At 52.0% G+C, this 21,047-nt stretch overlaps 1 protein-coding gene and 1 long non-coding RNA gene across 3 annotated transcripts in view; one reads left to right on the forward strand and one right to left on the reverse strand.

The window, feature by feature from the left end:
* The window catches only part of ANOS1 (anosmin 1), a 170,990-nt gene extending 157,116 nt beyond the window's left edge, over positions 1-13,874 (reverse strand). The window contains exon 1 of one of the 2 annotated variants that reach the window (XM_032330622.1): positions 13,531-13,873. In XM_032330622.1, coding sequence (XP_032186513.1) covers positions 13,531-13,737 — 207 coding nt within the window. In that variant the 5' untranslated portion in view covers positions 13,738-13,873. Of the gene's footprint in view, positions 1-13,530 lie in introns of both variants that reach the window. The other variant, XM_032330623.1, reaches the window with a different exon arrangement.
* Positions 13,875-15,752: 1,878 nt separating this feature from the next.
* Positions 15,753-18,344, forward strand: LOC116582835. Its single transcript, XR_004282530.1, has 2 exons — positions 15,753-16,018; positions 16,522-18,344. It is a non-coding gene; the product is annotated as an uncharacterized LOC116582835 (long non-coding RNA).
* Positions 18,345-21,047: the final 2,703 nt, after the last annotated feature.

The following is a 21,047-nucleotide window of genomic DNA, read 5'->3' on the forward strand; positions in this document are numbered from 1 at the left end:
GAGATCACGAGTAGGCAGAGAGACAGGCGGGGGGGGGGGGGGGGGGGGGGGGAAGCAGGCTCTTTGCTGTGCAGAGAGCCCGATGTGGGGCTCGATCCCAGGACTTTGAGATCATGATCTGAGCCGAACGAAGGCAGACCCTTAACCCACTGAGCCACGCCGGCGCCCCAGGTGCCCCACTCATCTTAACAGCAACAGTCGAAACTGCTGGGAAGCCACCGCCCTGGGAGGTCCTGCTCGTACTCAGTTCCATCGTAGTGAGACCCAGTGAAGCACTTCGACCCACTCACTGCCCGCATGTTCGAGGTCAGGATATTGAGCAAACGGCAGTGAAATGGTCTCAGAGAAGGTTCAAAGACAGAACTTCTTCAAAAGGAAAAGCAGTTTACTTGCAAAGAAGATCCAAGACAAGCAGACTTTAGGACCAGCTCACAAAATTAAAAAAAAAAAAATTACAAAATTTTAAATTACCAGGTATTTGAAGGAAAAAAATAAAACCCTATATTTTCTTGACGGTTTACATCCAGAATTTCTAGGACATATCCTCAGAATCAGCATGATTACTTTTTTTTTTTTTAATTTAAATTTTAGGTAGTTAACATACACAGCAATATTGGTTTCTGGAGCAAAATTCAGTGCGGAATGAGCATTATTAGAGAGAGACGCAGTTATGTCCTTTCAGAAGAAAGTCTGCCGTAGAATGGAAGGGCGGCATTTTTTCCTTCGAATCGCATTTCATAGAAACAAGTTCCTTTTCTTCTCTAAGTTCCCCAGTGGAGGCATAAATGAGCACCTTTCCAACTCCCACACTGTATGTAGAACATGGTGAATGCAATCCGCTTGTCCGTTTCTGGCTCCGAGTTTCTTTCTCCACCCAGGACACAGGAATATGTAACAAAAGACTCACGTGTACGTGTGTGTGTATATGTATGTATCTCCAGATTTCGACTCGCCTACCTAAATACAGACACGGATGGAGAGACACATCCAGATCCAGAGAAATGTGAAGTAGAAAGAGCTACCCTAGGTCAGGAGGGGTGATTTTGCCCCATGGCACGTCCTGATTTCAGTGTTTGGACAGACTGCTGCATAGCTAGATACAGATTTTGTTTGTTGGAACGGGGTGGGAGGGATACTGGCATCCAGTGGGTAAAGACCAGAGAGGCAACTGAACATCCTAAAGGGCAGAGGACAGCCCCACAACACAGAACCATCTGGCCCAAAATATCAATACTGCCAGGACTGAGAAAGCCTGAGCTAGGCACGGATGTGTAGTATTCCGACAGACATGTATATGCAAATAAAAACATTTTAAGTAATCTCTACACCCAACGTGGGGTTAGACCGTACAACCCCGTGATCAAGAGTCACACACTTTACCGACTGAGCCAGCCAGGAGCCCCACGTGCATACAAACAAAACTTTCCGCCCTAATTTCATATGGGCTCAAAAGGAGTCTCTTTTTTTTTTTTTTCTGAAATTGCAGAGTACATAATAGGACTTAACTATACAAACCTTGCCCTCTTAAAAATCGGTTCCAAATATGACACAAGTCCACAGCTCTTGAATAATCGATCGAAATACAAATGGATGTCTTTTGTAAGGTAGTCTCACCTCCAAATAGGTTTTCCTGCGGTCAGCGCAACATTTAACAAATGAATCCATTCCGTCCAGAATTTGTTTAATTTCTCTGCAGCTGTGAGGACATGATCTCATAATCCCGGATACAAAAATGTGTACACAACAACAATACAGGAAAGAAGCTCCCCACTTTCTTTGAGATTCTGGCCCAATGGGAAAATAACTTCCCAGATGTAGGCCATTTCTGGAATGATCAGCAAATGGGGTTTGGCTGGGCTGCTTTCAAAGTGGTACAGCCAAGTGTCAAAATAAAAAGAGGGGGAGGTGGTGGGGAACAGAAAAGGAAAATGCATTTCTTGTCAGGGATGTGCTGTACAGATTCACCAAACCTCTGCTGAGGGCCCCCCATGGCCCAGGAAATAAGAAAGGAACTGCAGGGTGCATGCGTTAAGACCGTAAGGGCGCGGTTCCTGTTCCAAAGGGCTGCGACCGCCCGAAACACAGAAGCCAAAATGGGAGAGAAAATGCCCACCTTCCAACAATGACCGCTCCTAATGGCGGACAAGATCTCTGCTGATTTCTCTGCAAGTCTTGCCACTGAAGAAGCGTAAAGCAATCACAGGGACCATACACAGCACAGCAACCCCCCACCCTGCTCCAAGTTTTGTCTGGTTCTTTCAGAAAGGAATCAGGATTGCCGGATGAGACAGGCAGTGGGGCATCTGACGGCTGGTTTTTGCTCCAGTCGTGGGACTGAGCCCTGGGTCGGGATCCACGCTAAGTGCAGAGTCGGCTCGAGATTCTCCCTCTCTCCCTCTAACCCGTCCCCCACCAACACTGTGCTCCCTCTCGTTCTCTCGCAAATAGATAAATCTTTTTTAAAAAAGTCATCAGTAACTTCTGTATAAAGTGAGCATTCTCATAATTAACAGGCTATATACCTCCAGGCAGCAAGCACCCAGTTTGTGCTGTGATGCAATCCCTAGCTTTCCCTTTTCCTGACTCGCCCCCAGAGCGAGTCTGTTGGGCAACGCTGGTTTTCAGCCCCAGGGCCTGGACACCACTGGAGCTCCGTGTAGCTGCCGTGGTCTTCTGCTCCCTTCATAAAAGGCTGTTCCCCTACTGGGCGCAAAACACTGCTCACTGGGGGAAATGGCCATCCAGTAAGGGCTCGCTGTGGAGGAAAGCGGGTGGAAATTTGAGTTAATGCAAAAGAAACTGTTGCGTGGAGGTTTGTTGGGAAACATTTCTACATTTCCAAATGCGGGGGATATTATTATTATTATTCCCTCGTGATTATCAAGGGGCTCAGTATCTACATTCTACAAAGCTGCCCATCGGCTGCAATGCCAGCTAATGGTCCTGGAATACCAAGCTTCTCTGCATATCTGGTTTCTTACACCAGCACGCGGGGAACCTGCCCCGGGCACAGGCAACAGATCAGCATACGGTGTGTGCCCTCTTTTAAATCTCTCCTGGCATTGCACGTTTGCACGTCTCTTTCTCAATTTTCTCTGCAGTCCACAAAGGGTATCAGTATACATTTCAAGAGTGCCCTGCCTAGCAGTGGGGGAGGCATTGAAACACAGGAGCGGAGACATTTATTTAAGTCTAAAAAAGGGCTGTTTCTCAGTTATGTGTTACTAGAAAATTAAACAAGAGTCGAGGCACATACACGGCATGAATAATGACACTGATCCGGCAGGAATGCAGTGACTAGGTAAAACCACCTTGAACCTGAAAGCCTGAATTTTGTTTGCATTTAGAGTTTCTCAACTGTTTTAGCCTTTCTTTCAGAGGAGCTGTCAGTAAGGAACCTCCCAGCTAAGAACGGAAGCCATCTGGGTTGTTTCTAGATAAGCACGTTGCTGGCATTGCCGGGAGTGAGGAGCACCAAAAATAATTTTATGGGTTTCAAACATACAAATTATTAATGCATTATAATATCAGAGTGGATTTAAAAAAGGTGTAAAAATAAGGGGAAAAAAAGCCTCTGAAGTTTGTAAGTCAGTGAATTCGCAGTATTCCTCTGGCCCCACGTGCCGGTATGATTAATGACATTTTTGGAAAGTGACGCATTGCTTTGCAAAATTAATGTCTTTTCTTTCATTAGAGGGGCTCTTGGATTTTTATTTCTGGACTCGTACACTCATCACTTCTTTGGACACAGTAGACATTAACTATGAAATTTTAAACACCATCCATGATGATTAGATGCTAAATTAGGGGAAATGAGGATTTTTGTTGGCTGGAGGTCACCTGAGATCCTGGGCGAACCACGTAGGAAAATGCCCTTCCCCAAGATAAAGATTCGAGTCACTCTACATGATACAATCTACGTGGTGACAACCTATCCACCTTACCTTTCAAAGAAAGAAGGCAATATGAGAAACAAAATTATGTACTTGTGAGGTCATTGTAACAACGCTTTCTCAAGTTGGCGGGATATTAAGTTGGAGAATAAAAAGCATTTTAAGGGACAAACGTTACAATTTCAAACAAAAAAGGTAAATACCATGCGAATTTAAAGGTTCCCTCTCTGGATAGGCTACGGTTTCTCGGGCTCCCCTCAGGATAGATTTGAGCCCTCAGGGTAGGAAAGAATGCCAATTTGTCACCCTGTTCTTCTCACGGGCAGCTGCCCTCACCGTGCAATCTGGTGTCTTACAGAGAGGCTGGAAAGAGCCGTCAAGCATAAACACACTCCAGGAACTAAGACGAAAGCAAAGACAGCCAGCATGGAGGGCACCGCGAGTTCCTGGAAGTACCTGTCACGTACACACCAGCCACAATCGCCACTTGCAAATACTGCAAACGCGTCCCGCCGCCATTCAGAAGCAGGAAACGAGCAAGGCACAAGTCCCCAGACCGCTGGGCCTCCCGGAATGCAACCTCAGACCCTGCGGCACGGAGGAGCCCAGCGAGTTCCAAAGAGCAAGGACCACAGTGGTGCTCTGCCGTGTCGCAGGACGAGTCAGAAGGGTGGTGGACAGACACAAAATCCACTCGCGGGACAAAAACAATGCTTCGTCTAGGAGATGGTCACTGCACACTAAACCATCACGTACGATGCTTTTAAGCGATACATGATTATAATCGTTTCTTTCTTCAGTTCAGAACTCTCTACAGCTCTTTGCTTCGACGTCTGTCTCTCTCACGAGCAGAAAATGATGCTTTGGAGGGCAGGAGACCCATCTCGCTTGTGCTGGGTTCCCTAGAACCCAAGATCCTTGAAAGGGGATGGTCTCTGACTCATTCTTATTGGCTGGAAGAAAAATGTGCATGGTTAAATGCACAAGGAATGGGTGTTGATGGGCTGGTATTTTTTTAAGGCTTTTTCCACCACATCATTACTCTTTCCATTAAGCACAATTGTGCCTCCACGAGCCAACGAGAAACAGAGGGGTGTTTCCCCCCAAAACTGCATGATTCTCAATTACATCACAGTTGGTATTTCCACTCTGTCTTCTCTCACTGATAATAACCTGAGAACAGGGTCGTTTCGTGTAAATATTTGGGAAGATGACGACGGGTCATGGGATGTGGCTGTGAAGCCTTGGCTACCTCACTTCCAGACCTCGGTTTTCTTATCTGTGAAAGAGAAACAGCACTCGTGACCTCACAGAGCTGCTACGGACGGTCAAACAGATATTTCATGAGACACTGTTCTGTCAACACCAAGACGCTGTACAACGCAATGCTGAATCCGTTCTAACCTGCGGCTCCGTAATTCGGGAGAGTTTCTTCCTCTGGGGCCACCCCCACGAGGTCGGGCTGGGGTCCTGCCATAGGCATGAAGGGGAGGCCATGGAATGGGCAACTTCTTACACTCCTGTGAGGCTCCTTCTCATGGGCGGGCAGGAGTGCCGGGAAGATCCGATGAAGACCACTGCACCTGCCAGGAGCATAGCCGAGACCGGCAGGGGACCCGGGAGAAGATCCGTGCACACAGCTCCAAGTGCCATGGCCGGGGCACGTTCCTACCCTGACCTGCACAACAAGGGTCGTGAGCTCTGTTCTAGCTCCTGGGGACAAGTTCCCCAACGCTGGCTGCTTGCTGAGGAACTGCCCCTCTGTCCCGTCCAGGAGGAGTCCTCAGAGCCCCCGACACACAGACCAAACTGTGGCGAGACTCTGCATGGACTCAGGCCGCTGGCTGCCCTGGCCAGGAGGAAGCCAGCGTTTGCAAGTCAGCCCGAGAGTCACCTGCCCTAGGACGCTTTCCCGACAGGGCTACGCTCCTTCCCCAGAGATCTCATACGAATAACCCCCCTTGCAGTCACGTGCAGACCAAAGCTGCTTCCCAGTCTCAGCCCCTACTGGACTCTACGATCCCCGTGAGCAGGAACTTTACTTAGAGTCGATCTTCGAAAGCGCAGGAACCCACCTGTATTCGCGGAAACGAACGGAACAGATCCAAGCGGCTCTTGACCTTTTTTTACTGAAATCATCGGGAGACACCAACTAAATCCAAGTAGCAGAAAATGTTCAGACTCTAAGGGCTTCTTCATCTAGAAAGTTTTTTTAATTTGCTTAAAATCTCGGGATTTTTTTTCCGGGATAGAGAGAAAACACCTGAGGGTTCTGAAAGCTGCTGCTGCTTCTCTGCTTCCCGCTACCATCTGCATGTGCTTGAACGAGTCATTTCTAAAAGCACCGAGCCGTCCAATCTAAGACACAACGGTGCTGACTTAGGTCAGGTGAACTCTTCCGGCGGGTGTCCGGGACTGGGTTTCCGAGAAGCAGAGGCGGAAAAGGGGCGTCCTGCGTATGTGCTATCTTGGGAGAAGCCCTCAGTGCAAACAGAGAAGGAGCGAAACAGGGAAGGAATGTCAGCTGGAGACCTGCAGAGGTTTTGTCCCATGACGGGGGAGCACAAACGGCCCAAGAATTATTCCCGCAGGAGGCTGGCCTCCTGTGGCCTCCAGATCTTGCCAATGGCAAGATCTGCCCTCATCACTGCTTCGCCGGCAAGATGGCGCCCATTGGCGAAAGGTTAGTCTCTAAGGGGGAGCCGCTGGAAGCCATCAGCCGCTGATACAGAAGCTGGGGGTTAAGGGACAGGTCACCAACCGCATCTCCTGAGAAGGAAGAGGTCTATGACCTGTTTTCAGAATTTCAGAGAATCCAAAAGAAATTGCACATCTTCTAAGATGACGGTCCCCAGGTAACTAAAAGGTCAGGAAGACGTCTCTATCGCTCCGCTCGGTCAGACGGGCGACCTCCTGCTGATGGGAAGCTTGAAAGAGTTGGGGGTCTCTTTGATTAATGAAAAGAGGAGAAACTAGGTCATCCTTAATAAATGCCATATGTTGACAGACTACACACTTGCACCCTACGGGGTCCCGAGCCCGTGAACAGACGTGTGCGAGGCAGTGGAAGCTGGAACTCGAAAGGCCTGTGAGCTCGGACGCGTCTTCCCAAGGCTGACGTATGCAGTGATTTGCACAAGGGCACGGCGATGGGGACATCTGCGATTTCCTGGCCCTGTGTTTCATATATAAAATGCATTCTGATCCTATCAATGTGCTGCCCGGATTGTGGTCCAAGCCCTCACCCTCCAAACTGTGTGGAATTCTGTAAAGCACTGCCACGTTGTGCAAAGGAACCTCTCACGCCTGAATCAATACTAACCCCTTCATCAGCTTGTCCAACTCTGGTTTTATTTCTTAAAGGATTTTTTTTTTTAAGTCATCTCTACACCCAACGTGGGGCTCAAACTCACAACCCCAAGACCAAGAGTCACAAGCTCCCGCCACTGAGCCAGCCAGGCATTGCCTGCCCCTACAGTGTTATACCCATTGCCAGCAATAAACGCGGACAGGTTACACACTGCAATCATTTCCAAGGAATCATAACCTGAGAGCTTAATCATTGCACAACAGTAACTTTCAACTCCAAGTTAGGCCTTCAAACACACACACATGCATGTAGGGTATCATACGTAACTACATACGGGTGTATAAGAGTATATACAATATATATATCGACATATACATATATATTTCTTCTTCAACGATACGGTGCACAAAGAAATGAACAAGTCAGTAAGTGCCTTTTTTTTTAAAGAGATTTATTTATTTCACAGAGACAGAGTGAGAGAGGGAACACAGGCAGGGGGAGTGGGAGAGGCAGAAGCAGGCTTCCCACAGAGCAGGGAGCCCAATGCGGGACTCGATCCCAGGACCCTGGGATCGTGACCTGAACTGAAGGCAGAGGCTTAACGACAGAGTCACCCAGGAGCCCAGTTAATGTGTTTTGGAAATGTTTGTAATAGTCACAATAAGATAAACTTTTAAACCACACTCAAGGAGAACCACTACATTAAAAACAGAAAAATTGGCCCTGAATAGCCTAATGCTTAGCTTTGGTTAAATTCAGAAATTCTTAGAAAGACAGCCAGCGATCCAGGGAACCCAGACCAGGAAATATAAATGCCAGAGCGGACGACGGCCCTTCTTTCGGGAACTCTCCAAACCCTCGGCCACTGTGGCAAGTAACCCAGTCTCCCTGCAGGGTGAAGAGACACACCAGGGCTGGGTAAACTCACCATGACCACGGAAGTGTCCTTCCAGAAGTCTTTGGGCCTGGGCTGATGTGTGGCTGCTAAGGGGTTTTGATGCGATCGTTGTTTATTTTCTTTTTCTTGGAGGAGATGCTGGTCCTTCTAGTAGAAGGAGCTAATCACCAGCTTAGTTCTCCCCTTGCCAAAACAAACAACTTCCAATTACTGTAGGGGAAGCGTCTGATCTCTCTCATCGGCTACCTAAGCGTGTCTCTCCGTGGTATTTTATAGGCTGAATAATGTCCCATTAAACAAGAATCTCTTAGCACTAATAAAATTCTAGACCCACAGGGCCCAGGCTGCCTGCAACCTGCTACTTATCTTCCAAGAAGATCGACTTTTTCCCCCAAGCAGTGCCGAATTCTGGGAAAAAGCAGACATGCTCCCCGCTCATCTGCTGTACACGAGCTATGTCTGTGTTGTACATGACCTCCTATTCTCCTGAGCCTCCTTGGAGACAACATGGGCACAGAAAGAACAGGTTCCGGGTCTCCTAATGCTTAGTACCATGACTCTATCTGGAAGGCTCTAGATTGGCCTGCATGGTTGCCACAATGAGCAGAACCAGGGCAGACGAGAGTGGTCTCTGCTAAGGCGTATCCCGCCTAGCGTACGAGAGGGAGTCCCTCTGAAGGTAAATGACGTTCGCTGAGAAAGAGAGAGCTCATTTCAGACGATGTTCCCTCTTCTTTAATATCCCCACGAGGCTGAAAACACAAGGGGTAGAGGTTATTCCCAAGTGAACGTTGGTGGGTGTCGTAAGCGTGGACACGGTGGAAAACCCTATGAGGGACCCCCCACTTAAGCAAGTGGGCTTAAGCCCTCCCAAGGGTTCTGCACCCTTGAGGTACCAAAATCCACACCAGGGCCGCTTCGTGGACATAGGACCGATGCATGGGGTCCATGCTTCGGGGGACCAATGACCGGGCTTAATGCTCTGTGGCCAGCACACAGAGATCTCCAAGAATGTATCCTGGGCGGGTGTGTCACATGGGCAGTCTGAGGGAAAACCAGAACTTGTTCTGGAGGCTTGGAGCCTTGGACCATGCGGGATCCTGCCTGCCACTGCTCTTGCCCCTCCTCAGGAAAGGTTCTTGGCTCCCCACTCCCTTGTCCCTGGCACCCCGGTCTCCAGCCAGCCTCTCCCTCCCCACTCCTTGCCCTAAAATGACTATCATACTCCAGGCGCTGCCGGGACCTGGACCAGGGTCCCAGGACGGTCTGACTCATGCATGAGGCTGCCCTCATCGCACACCGGAAACAGCACCGTGTCTTTAGTGGGCGGGCAGCCAGAGTCCAGGGCTTCCGGGGAGCAAACCCATCCCTGGGGCAGGGATCTGCCAGGGAGTAGGCTGGACTTGGGGCTGCCCACTTGCTGTCCTGTGAACAGGAAGACGGGGAGATCCCTGGCTCAACCTCCTCAACACGACACCCTGAACAAGGCACAAGACACGCGTCTAGAAGCTTGCAGAAGAGGGTGCCAAGCACGTGTTCTTCCTGGGCAAGCATCCAAGCACCTGGAGACCACAGGCTCCTGAGAGGTCTATGAACATCCCGCAGGACCCCGTCGTAGGGCTGGGCACGCCACACCATGTGCACCTTCGGGGAGGGGGCTCGCTCTTCCCCCTCCCCACCTTCCTGGGTCTCGCGCGTGTGTCCAGCCGTTCTCAAGGCCCCCTCCAGGCCAGGAAACAGAAACTGTGAAATGCCGCGGAGCCGACCTGCAAGTGAAATGCTCCGATGTTGGCACGTAGCACTGGCACGGAATAATATAAAGAGGAAGAGTAAATCCACACTCGCCACTGAATTGTTACACTTTTCCTTCCTGAGAACAGCCCTGAACAGCACATCTGAAACCCCAGGACACACTGCAAGTGCCACCAAAGAAGGAAGAGCATTTTACATTTTAGATTCTTTAACAACACTCCTTTCTCTTGCCATCTGAAATACTGGACATACGTTTTCGTTTTGCACGCAGTCCGGAAAATGAGGCAGTCTTTCTTGAAGGAAATTAACTGCTAACCAACACAATCTTAGAGAGAACAGAATAAAAACCCGACAGGCACCCTCGTTCCGAGCCCAGCTGCACCGTCTCTTCGCTGTGCGAGTAACCTGCCTTCTCAGCACCTGTGTCTGCTCGTGAGCCGGGAAGCAAACAGTACCTTCCTTACACAGCCTTGCCGGGCTCCTAGAACAGAGGCCGGTACTGACTTATCTCCCGGTTAGAGTTAGCTCCCTGGCCACCATCACTCCAGTAACCCAAACACCGGCTACGACCTCCACCTTGCCGGGCAGTTCTTGTCCTCCATGGGACACAGGAGAGGCTGGACGCTCAGGAAGGCGATCGGCCCAAGTGACCCCCCACGCGGTGGCAAGATCGGCCTCGTTCCAAAGCTCACATGCCCCGTTCCAGACCCCACAGCCCAGATCTCCTGTTCGTTCGCAGACAGAAGGATGTCCTTCGCAACCCCCTTGGTGAGTGGGATTTTAACGATGCTGTGTGTGGGGCAGGTGCTAACCTGAAGGGGAAGTGTGGCCAGCGCCCGGCACACGGGGCTGGGAACAGACACCCTGGGAGGTGCTGACTTGCACGGTTTCTTTCCACGAACAGAGCCAGCATTTAGCCGGGACGTGAAGCCGTTCACCATCCGTGATGAAATCCAGAACTCTCCCAGGTCAGGGGCTGGGCCAGAGAACTCAGGAATCCCCCGTCACCGTTCCCATCCCCACTCATCAGTAGTGAGCCGCTTGGGAGCCTGGGCCCGGCTGCGGGCCGCAGGGCAGACAGGTGAATTCCACCCCGACAGCAGAAGCAAAGGCCCCAGGTGAGCAGCATCACAGCTCGGGGCCGGTGGCTGGCAAACGCGTGCAGCTAGGGCACAGATGGTGAGACTGAAGCGTCCCTCTGCAAGCCTGTGGGCCACTGCAGGGCACTGCTCCCCGCAGCTCTGAGCCTCTGTCCACACCGTGATCACACAGGTTAGGGTCTCCACAGCCAAGCCCTGGCAGCTGTCACATCTAAGCGTCCCCACGCCAGGCTGGCCTCAAGGATGGAGACAGGCCTTCCGTCCTTAAAAAGAGGCCCAGGGCTGTGGGACAGAAGTTGAAGATGGCCACCTGCTCTGGAAAGAGCCTTCTGCTGGGCCTTCTGTGCACAAGGGGGTGGGGTGACCCGGAGAGAAGGGGCTCGTCCGCAAGCTTCGTCTCCCCCTGCCTCTCCTGCCTCTTAATAAACACCACGCGCCCTGTAAGGCGTTGGCAGCAGCGGACTCCTCTGTCATCTCCCAATTATTTAGCAAGAGGGAGGGACAGGGAAGCTTAGGTTTCTAAGGAGAGTGTGTCGCTGCCTTTTCAAATCTTAGGAAAATATAATCCCTGCAACTTGGGTAAATCAGAAAGGCATTACCAGGTTAGGGTTAACCCTCCACGAGTGGCTTGGCAGTTGATGGCAAAAACAGCCGTTCCTAAGTCCTAACAGTAATTTGCAGCTTCTTCCACCCCAGCTAATTAAAATGTAATCAGGATTGTCTGGCGATGTGCATTCTGTCAGCGGTTTTTCTTCCGAAGAGAAATCGTGCCAGGAGACCACAAGAAAAGCCTTTCATGGGAATTGGCTTGATCTAAACTGCTTCTTTAGCCGCTTAAACTGTAAAACAAATAAATTACGGCGACGGACAGTTCAATTAGAAAGAGAGAAAGAAAGAAAGAAAAGAAAAGGAAAGAAAGAGAAAAAGCAAGCAGAGATACTCTTTCTCTCCAGGAACGGGTCGCTCTGTTTTGCTTTCTGTTGATGAAACAATAGTGCAGCATCTTCCCCGGAGAGGGCCTGGCAGGGCAGGGCGGGCAGGGCGGATTTGAAACCAGGTGGCCAGGGAGGAACCCTCTCCAGGATGTCGGCGTCATTTCAGCACAGGACGCGAGCACTCGGGTTTCCCTTTGCCCAAACCAGGAGGGACGCGGAGTGCGCCAGCTTCTCTGAAACCCACTACAGGTCGCTTCCCTGAGAGCGCGCACCCCCGCACACGCAGACTTCGCGAGTGGCTGCGGGCTCCGAAGATCCAGCTGGGAGCGCCTGGGCCCCCGGGCGCCAGCTTTCATGAGCTCGCAGGCCAGGATGAACACCCCCAAGCCTGCGCACATTCGCCCCAAACTCCGCCGTCACCACAACCGCCTGCTCTCCCAGCTGAATACCCAGGGCCCCTCTGGAAGCCCCCTTTACCCTGCCCGGTTTACTTCCTAAGACCGAAAACCTGCGGCAGGGCCCCGGGTTTCCTCCTGGCCTCCGCACTGTTCCCTGCGGCGAGACGGAACCCGAGTCTTGGAACAGGTGAGCCGCTAAGGACAGGAGCGAGACGGCCAAGAGAGGGCCCAGAGCCCTCGAGAGCAATAAGGCGTGAGCGCGAATGAGCTCGGACAGCGCGCACTCGCGTCGGCGGGGGCAGGCAAGGGGACGCGCCCCCGCAGAACCCTCCAGCGGCGCGAACGCGCCCCCAGCATCCCGGGTTCCCACGCAAGACTTGTGGGGACCCTCGGCGCTGTCGCTCCCCCCAAGGAACCTGGCAATGCACAAGCGCCAAGCGTGCCACCCACTGAGCCTCCAACATCCACACTCACTCACACACACGCTCTCCCACACTCAAGCTGGAAGGACCTGCCAGGGCTGGGGGCTGAGAGTGACCCCGGGACTCTCGTCGGAGCATCCCAACGTGGCCCTCCAAGTCCCGCGTCCCCAGGTTTACTCCGCACACTACGCACTGACTCAGAAGCTCCCGGGCTCCGAACGAGCGCGCACGGCCGCCGCTGCCAGCACCCTCCCTGACACACACACTCTGGAACACACGACTCGCCGCCTCCGCGGCTCCACGGGTGGGCTGCGAGCCCCGCTCCCGCCGAACGTGAACGCGGCGCTCAGTGGAGACGGAGGTGTCCACCCGCGGGCACCTGCGGGGCCGGGCGCAGCTGGGCGCGCTTCCCGGCCTCGCTCCCGGGGCTGGCGGCGCCGCAGGCCCGGGAGCGCGGGGGAGTTCGCGGGACTCGCCACCAGCCCCGAGTGCCGCGCGCCGAAGTCCTGGGAAACTAGGAAATGCACACACCCACCCGCGGAATCCGCAAGAGGCTCTCCACTGGGCTTTCCACCGGGGACCAGGGGAGTCGGGGACTGATGTGCACGCTTCTCTGTCCTTTCGGGAGCAAGGAGTCGGCCGGAAAGGGGGCGGGGGGGGTCCGACCGCCTCGATGGTGAGATCCACGCCGCAGGCGAGCGGGATCTGCCGGCCGAGGCCGGCGAGAAGTTTGGGCGCCGAGGCCGGGAGGCAGGCGCCGCGCGCGCCCCCGGCCACGGCCCGCAGCGCAGGTCGGCCGCGGGCGGGCGGCGGCTCCCCTACCTGGAAGTGCTGGAAGAAGGCGGAGATGCGCGTGATCTGCAGGCTGAGGCACCTGGACGAGCAGCGCGCGCGCTGGACGCTCACGGCCGACAGGGACTCGTCCAGCCGCCGAGCCGCCGCGGCGCCGGGGCCGCCGGCCAGGCAGCCCCCGCAGGCCAGCAGCCAGAGGCAGAGGGTCAGGGCCGCGCCGGGCGCCCCGGGCTCCATGGCTGCGGGTCGGGGGCGGGGGGGTGGAGCGCGGGCGCCGGGCGCTGGCCGAGGCTCCCAGCTCCGCGCCGGGGCCGCACTGCCGGGAACCTCGCGGCGGCCGCAACTCCGCTGGAAAGTTCAATCATTCAACTCCAGCCCCGCGCCCTCCCCGCCAACCTCCTCCCGGCTCTGCCTCGAGGGGTGGGGTGAGGGTGACAGGCCGCCGCGCCATTGGCTGCGAGGGAAATGAGTGACAGGGCGGCCGGGCGGAGGGCCGTGGGCTGGGCTACCCGGCCGCGAGCCCCCGCGCTCCGAGGCAGGGCGGCGCCGCCCGGGGCTTCCCGGTGCGCCCCGCTCTGGGTGGTCGGTCTCCCGCGCCGGGCTCCCCAGTAGTCCGCATCCTGCCCCCACTACCACCATCCACGAGAACGTCGGGCGTGAGCGAGCCCGGCCTGGGGTGGAGGTGCCCCCTCGGAACGGAGGGCCTCGGCAGCCCCAAGGACGTCCAACCTGCCTAAGGAAGGACGCAGCGCCTCAAAGTTGCAGGCTGCCTCCCCGGTTTCTGCCCCGGGTCAAAAAGCTTCGCTCACACTCTCGCGTATTTCAATTTCCTTTTATTTCCAAGTCCTGGAAAGAGCAAAGGCGCGACTGGTCTGGATCGGAGCAGCGAGAAGGCGCGCAGGGACACCGGACTGACAGTTCCCTCTCTCCCCTCCCGCATTCCTTCCTTCATTCCTCCTCCCTCCTCTCCCTGTTATGACCGGGAAACCCATCTGGGTGCAGAGCAAGCCCCGTTTGTGACACAGACGCACGCTACTTGCTTCCTCGGGCGTCCCATTTTCTGGGAAGCACTACTCTCTCCAAGGAGGCCCCAAAACAAATCTTTCCCTAAATCTTCCCCTCCTCTGTGCGCCCCCCCACCAACGACTCTCGGTTCAGCCCCACCATGTCTCTTTCCCCTCTAGGGACCTGCTCTGGGTCCCCACAGGGGACCGTGCCACGGAAAGAGCCGGGGCAGCATTTATAGTGCACCACCTGTAACCACTTTTGTGCTTCCCTGAGTTCCACCAGGACGTGACAGCGGGGAGGCGGCAGCCCTCGAGAGAGCTGGGATCATGAAGAACATGCTTGGGACACGGGGATACGTAGGTAACGCAGGTGAGTCTAAAAGACCCGTGCACACGTGTGCTCGGGCACAGACCACCTGACGGACAGAAACACCTCTGCCCAGCCCTCCCCACATTCTCCTACAGAGTGGCCTTCTGGAGTCCAAACCCAGCCCGACCATTAGCACAGCTGGCGCTGAGATGCACTCGACCTGCCCCGAGATTCTTCTCAGCGTGGGTTCCTCCTCCCACAGAGCTTAGGCTCTTTCCGGCTTCCAGCCTCTCCCCACCCCCCATTCTCCCTCGCATTTTCCACTCTGGATGCTGAGCTCTTCCTGCTAAAGGGTAAGGACAAGGAGCTACAGCCGTCCTGCTGTACCCAGGATTCTTTCTCAAGGACATCATCTGTGTATGTGCCTTCCCACAGTGAAGTCCGAGAGGCCACACGGAACTCACGGCTTAGTGTGTTTCTCCGTGAATTTTTAAAAACCAGAATGGTCTCACTCAAAAGGTTCTGTAGAAAGACCTGGCTTCCTGGGCGTGCCCCCTGCCCGGGCGTACAGAGCCCCATCCCAGAAAGATCACACTTGGCTCAACGTTCTTCCGGCACCATCTTGCTTTTAATTCTGAATGAGGTTTGAGTTATGGGGGCAGCTCCATGGACAGGTTAGCAACACCACACTGCCCTTGAGCGGGAAACGGTAAAAATTTAGGCGTGAGCTCAGTCGTTGAACAGATGCTCAGAACTGTTCACAGAAATCTTTTTCAAGTCTGTTAAACACGGGGCGCCTGGGTGGTTCCATCGTTAAGCGTCTGCCCTTGACTCGGGTGGTGATCCCGGGGTCCTGGGATCGAGCCTCACACTGGGCTCCCTGCTCAGCAGGAAGCTTGCTTCTCCCTCTCCCTCTGCCCCTCCCACGCCCCCTGCTTGTGTTCCCTCTCTCGCTGTTTCTCTCTCTCTAATAAATAAATCAATCTTTTAAAAGTCTGTTGAACACTTAACAATGACTAGAGCAAAGGAGCTAACCAGGGTGACTCCAGGCGGGGAGGTGTCGATGGCCTCCCAGCAGTGACTAGAGGAGGGACGTCTGCACAGAGGAACTGACTGCGAAACGTTGTCACTCACACTGCGAATTACCGAAAGCGTTTCCAAAAGCTACGGCAGAGGCTTCCATTGCATTTAACTTTTGAAGGTAAGCAGATACCTGGCCTTGGTGAAAACGAAGATATGATGCATGCCTACATTTTCCTACGGTATCTTTGATTTATAACGTTGCGTGTCATATCATGAAATGTATATTCTAGAAAGTGAAATCATAGGGACGAACACGCTGAGCTTTTAAAAACAGCTCTTGAATGTTCAAAGGGATCACTGTGTTTTTTTATGGGTTCTATAGCATATTCACTTCCATGAATAAATGCATTTTATAACAAACCACAAACGTGAACATCTAGCCTGTTGAACAGAGAGCTTCAGATTAAACATATAGGGCCACCTTATGCATGTGTTAAAATTATATGGCTTTCTCGTTTTAGAATTATCACAGACATCTTCCGTGACTACGCTGGCCTTTTTTATTTATTTTAATTTTAGTTTGAAGTAACTTGTAAAAGGAAAACGTTTTGGCAAAGTCAGAATAACAGTTGAAATCTGAGTTTTTTTATTCTGCTTATATGTGCCGAATTTATTCTGCAGTTCGCCCTAGAAGTTGTCTCCTAGAAGCTAACTTTCGACAGGACTGGCCACGTTCATGAAGATCTCTGAGATCACGCAGACCCACCACATGGGAGAGCTGTAGTGTCCAGAAGGAATGGTGGAGAAAGAGATGGCTGACAATTGTCCAGGTACCTTTTGCAAGAAAGCTTGGCAAGCCTTTGCTCACGGTCGACTTGGACCCCACAGTCTGAATTTGTGTAAAGAAGTTGAGTTCACTTTGACTTTAAATGAACAAAACACCCACCCAGCAAGGACAGTGGGAAAGGGTCTTAACTGTCTGTCTCTTAACTTTTATCTGTGTGAACAAAGACCCAACTATGTGGCCCATCTTGGTCAGGTTCTAGAAGAAACGCACAAAACAAGGTCCTCATCCAAGAAGCCGGCTATAGTCTTCCCTACCATTTATTTAGGATACGAGTTTCTTCTTTCTTTCCTTCCTTTCCGTCCGTCTCTCCTATTCTCCGCCACCCCACCCCCCGCGCCGCATTGAGCACAGAGTAAGAACCCCCTGAGAAGCTTGCTGAAGATGTACTCCAGAGCGCCACGTTCACGGGCTCTGGCTCAGCGGACGTGGGTAGGGCACGGGAATCCCAACTTTTAAACAACACTTGGTGCTCCTCAGCCACTGAACCGGGCCACGTTTGACAGACAACTGGTTCAGAAAACAGCCCACTAAACGTGGGTTTCAGTAGCATTTATGGCTTTCTCGTTGTTTGAAGTACTTTTTCGGTGTACTTGTTGATCTGGATTGGGCATACCAAACTATTTCTCCATGATCACATCACTGCACTTTCCCCAGTACCTTCCAGTCCAATGACATAGTGTTACACTCATTCTTCCAGAGGAGCAGCTGGTCTTTTCAAAAGCTTCCCAGCTGCAGTTGATAAGAATAAACTAGGAAGGAAACGAGCATAATCTTTCTCAGATACATCCCCCCCCCACCCACCGCCTTGGAAAAGCAAATTGAGAACTCCCCCTAAAATTGGGGAAGACCAATACTTAAATGTGATGGCATTTATGAGGTCCCCAGTCTTTGGGTATAGGGGACGATGACATAAGGGGAGGCGACCAAGAGCTCTTAAGAGGTAACCGTAGAGAAATGGGGAGCGTGGCATACAGTTAACAAGTGAATGGATACGTATCAGATTTCCATCTTTTGTAAGAGGATTTCGGGGAAGAATGGGGTGAACCTCCCTGGTACCGCTTACTGCGCCGGCCCCTGCCAGCCAGTTTTATCCTTCTGCAAATGAAAGGGATAACTTTATGCAACAGGGCCATTGAACACGCTGTGCTTTGTAGAAAAGGACACTCACATTCCTTTGCAATCATCTGCTTTTTTTTTTTTTAAATCACTGTGCACTGTAGATATCCTGTCGGGGGATAAGGTAAGCATACAACACGCTTGGCAGCGAGATTATAAAAATTCAGCTGCTCCATTTATAGCCTTAAAGGTATCGATGTTATTAATGGACTGGTTATTTACGAAGATGTTATTAGGAAGCGTCAGAAAACGGCTATTACTTTTGTGCGCTGAAGAACAGTCTAATGAAATTTCAATTTTTTCTGGACAGAAGGCAGAAAGGATGGTGACATAACACGATTTCAAGCTATTGCTTGTTTTCATGCCGTTTCGTCTCTCCTCCCCCAAGGCCACAATCAATCTTTCAGTTAGAATTAAATTTGGCACCCGTTGTGCACACCTACTGTAGATGAAGTCATCCCTAAAGGTTTAATCCGTCACTGCAATAATTACTAAAATGAGAAGAGCTACTAAAAAATAAAACGTATCAATATGCATGGTTCATGTTTAAGAGAGTGTGATATTCAACTGTGAACGCTTCTTCCCTCCCAGCACCTACTGCCAGAAATTTTTAGCTTTAGCACATTTCATGGCCCCTGTCGATTTGAGTGTCTTACTGAGCGTAGCGGCTGATGCCAGGAACATTGGGTTTTGGAAACCCAAAACACAGAGCCATCAAATAAGTACTACTTAATCGTCAAATGCAGGAAACTATTTAAAATAGAAAAAGTAAGTCGTGGGTTTCCATTTCTTGACATGACCCCAATATCAGAACTGGTTCGCCGCCAGCATATTTTTGAGGATCATAAGCACATTCAAATAAACTGAAATCATATAATTCTTACTGAACCTTAAATAATATAACTTTTAAAAACCTCATTGCCCTCTTCCGACGGGCCTAGTTCTCATGTGAACTACATCAGGAATCTTTCAGTGAAATTCATATTTAAAATGTTGTGGAAATCACACTTTTTAAAGCTTTCTTAAAAGGACGTTCTAATAAACAATCACTCTTTTATTCTGTTCGTTCCTCAACGTGCAAACCTACAGGTGCTCTTCAGAAATACTGAAACTCTGTTCTGTTTAAAGACTTAAGTGGGTTGTTTCTTCTTTGATGTTTCGAGCCCAGTGAAATGTAGCTTGAGCCACTGTCACCAGGGCAGATTTGCAGCGCTGGGAGAAGGCACCAAGGCAGCGTTTCACAGGAAACAGTGCCACATGCTGGCCATGTCCGTAAAATGCGGCCTCAGAGTCCTTCCTCTGTGATGACCTGATTGTGGGACGAAACTGTCAGCTCCAAGGCATGAATCTGACGACCACGGTCATGCCGCGTTCTCAGTAAAGACTACCGCGATTCACGCCAGGGTCGATTTAGGCACCGAAAGGCTTTCCTGTGTTAATGCGGTCCCACTGAACTAAATTACGGAAATGAGCGCAGCAGTCTCCAAATGAATTTTTTCTTCGCTTATAAACACTTAAAAAAAAGAAGTTTTTTATTTATTTACTTGAGAGAGAGCATGAGTGGCGGGGGGGGGGGGGATCACAGGGAGAGGGAGAAGCAGACTCCCCGCTGAGCAGGGAGCCCGACCCCGGGATCGTAACCCGAGCTGGAGGCAGAGGCTTGGCTGACTGAGCCTCCCCGCCCGGGCCCGGCCATCCTATTAGCTACAGCACCGAACGACAAGGGCCAAATGTGTGCGAGTTTTGTTCGAAGAACCTTCCGTTCAGAAACCTCTGCAGCTTACACATCGCTTGCTTCGTAAGGGTCCCCGAAAGGTGCCACTGTCCCGATGAAATGCACCGCCAGGGGAGACTAATGCACAGAAAGGAGACGCGCATTATCCGCAGTGCTGGGGGGCGGGGGGTGGGGGGGGAAGCCTTTCCAGCGGCGAACGGGCCACTTTATACAAGGTGAACCTGGAGTCCAGACATGAAGATAAACCCATTTAAGGACGAGAAGCAAGCAGCGGGATACTCCGACCGTGTGAACAGACCCGCGAACGCACCCACGTCACGACCGCATGTTCCTCTTCTGAATCCACGGGGGCGTCGCAGGGAGAACACAGTCCTGTAGGACCGAAAAGGAACCAAACCAAAAATAAAGTCTGGGTCCATTTGCGGGATTTCCGGCAGTGGCGAAGAGGCTCCCGCTGGAGAATATCCTCCGTCTCCTGGAATTTGGGGCATTTCAGCGGGTGGGAAGTCAAAGGTCATCCCCTTCCCTCTCCTTCACCCTCCGGGGGCTTCTGTACTTTGGAATGCCCCCCCCCACTTCCACACACGCTCACACTGCCTTGCACAAGCAGTGTTGGCTTTCGGCTCCAGAGAAGAAATGCCAGGGGCTCGGGGATCTGCGCTTCCCCGGGATCCAGACGGACAACAGGCAGCGGTCAGAGACGGTGACCAGCACCGTCCTGTGCTTGAGTGGGGTTCCGCGTGCGAATGTTCCTCCTGTGCTCCTTCTGGATATCACACCACATAGAGAAAGGACTCAGTGATACGATAACACCGTCTGTGCTCCAAAAAGAACTTAAGCGAAGGAACGGACTTGTGTTCAAACCCTTTCTGAGTCTTCTGCAAATAGTTAGAAGCCACCCCTCTGGAAGGCGGCAGTCGGCCAGCATTCAGCTGGGAGAGATTTGTTTTCAACATGCTGAGATGCAGAACGTGCAGACTGTGCTGGGAGAGATGTGCAGTTGCGAGTAATCTCACAGGTGCGCTGCTCCTGCACCCCTGAGACATGCGAGGCCCGGGAGTCACACCGAGAGGTACATCGGGAGAGCGGGTTCCGTCCTCACACCAGCGGGGCGTCACCACGGGAATGACGGCTTCCTGGCCCCAGGCACCGGGGAGAAATGAAAGAAGTCGGTCCTTTCTGTTTTCAAACAACTATGTGCGTGCTTGTATCATTAATTTAAGATCGAAGACTCTTTGCCCCTGACTAAGGTGTTATCCATCCTCCGCTCAAAAAACCAAGTGAAATGACCATGATGTCTGCAAAATGTTTTCAGTTACGGAGGGATTTTGAGCAAGGATATTGTTTGAAGACTAAAAAGGGTGAACGGTATCCGTTTGGAATCAACCCAGGACTAAACTTGAGTTGCGGAAACAAGGGATGTATCTTCCACCCCGCCCCTTATTTATTGGAGACTGATTTATTTGAGAGAGAGAGAGAAAGAGAATGAGTAGGGGGGGTCGAGGGAAA

This window comes from Mustela erminea, chromosome X (genome assembly GCF_009829155.1).
Source record: "Mustela erminea isolate mMusErm1 chromosome X, mMusErm1.Pri, whole genome shotgun sequence".
NCBI classification, from domain to species: domain Eukaryota; kingdom Metazoa; phylum Chordata; class Mammalia; order Carnivora; family Mustelidae; genus Mustela; species Mustela erminea.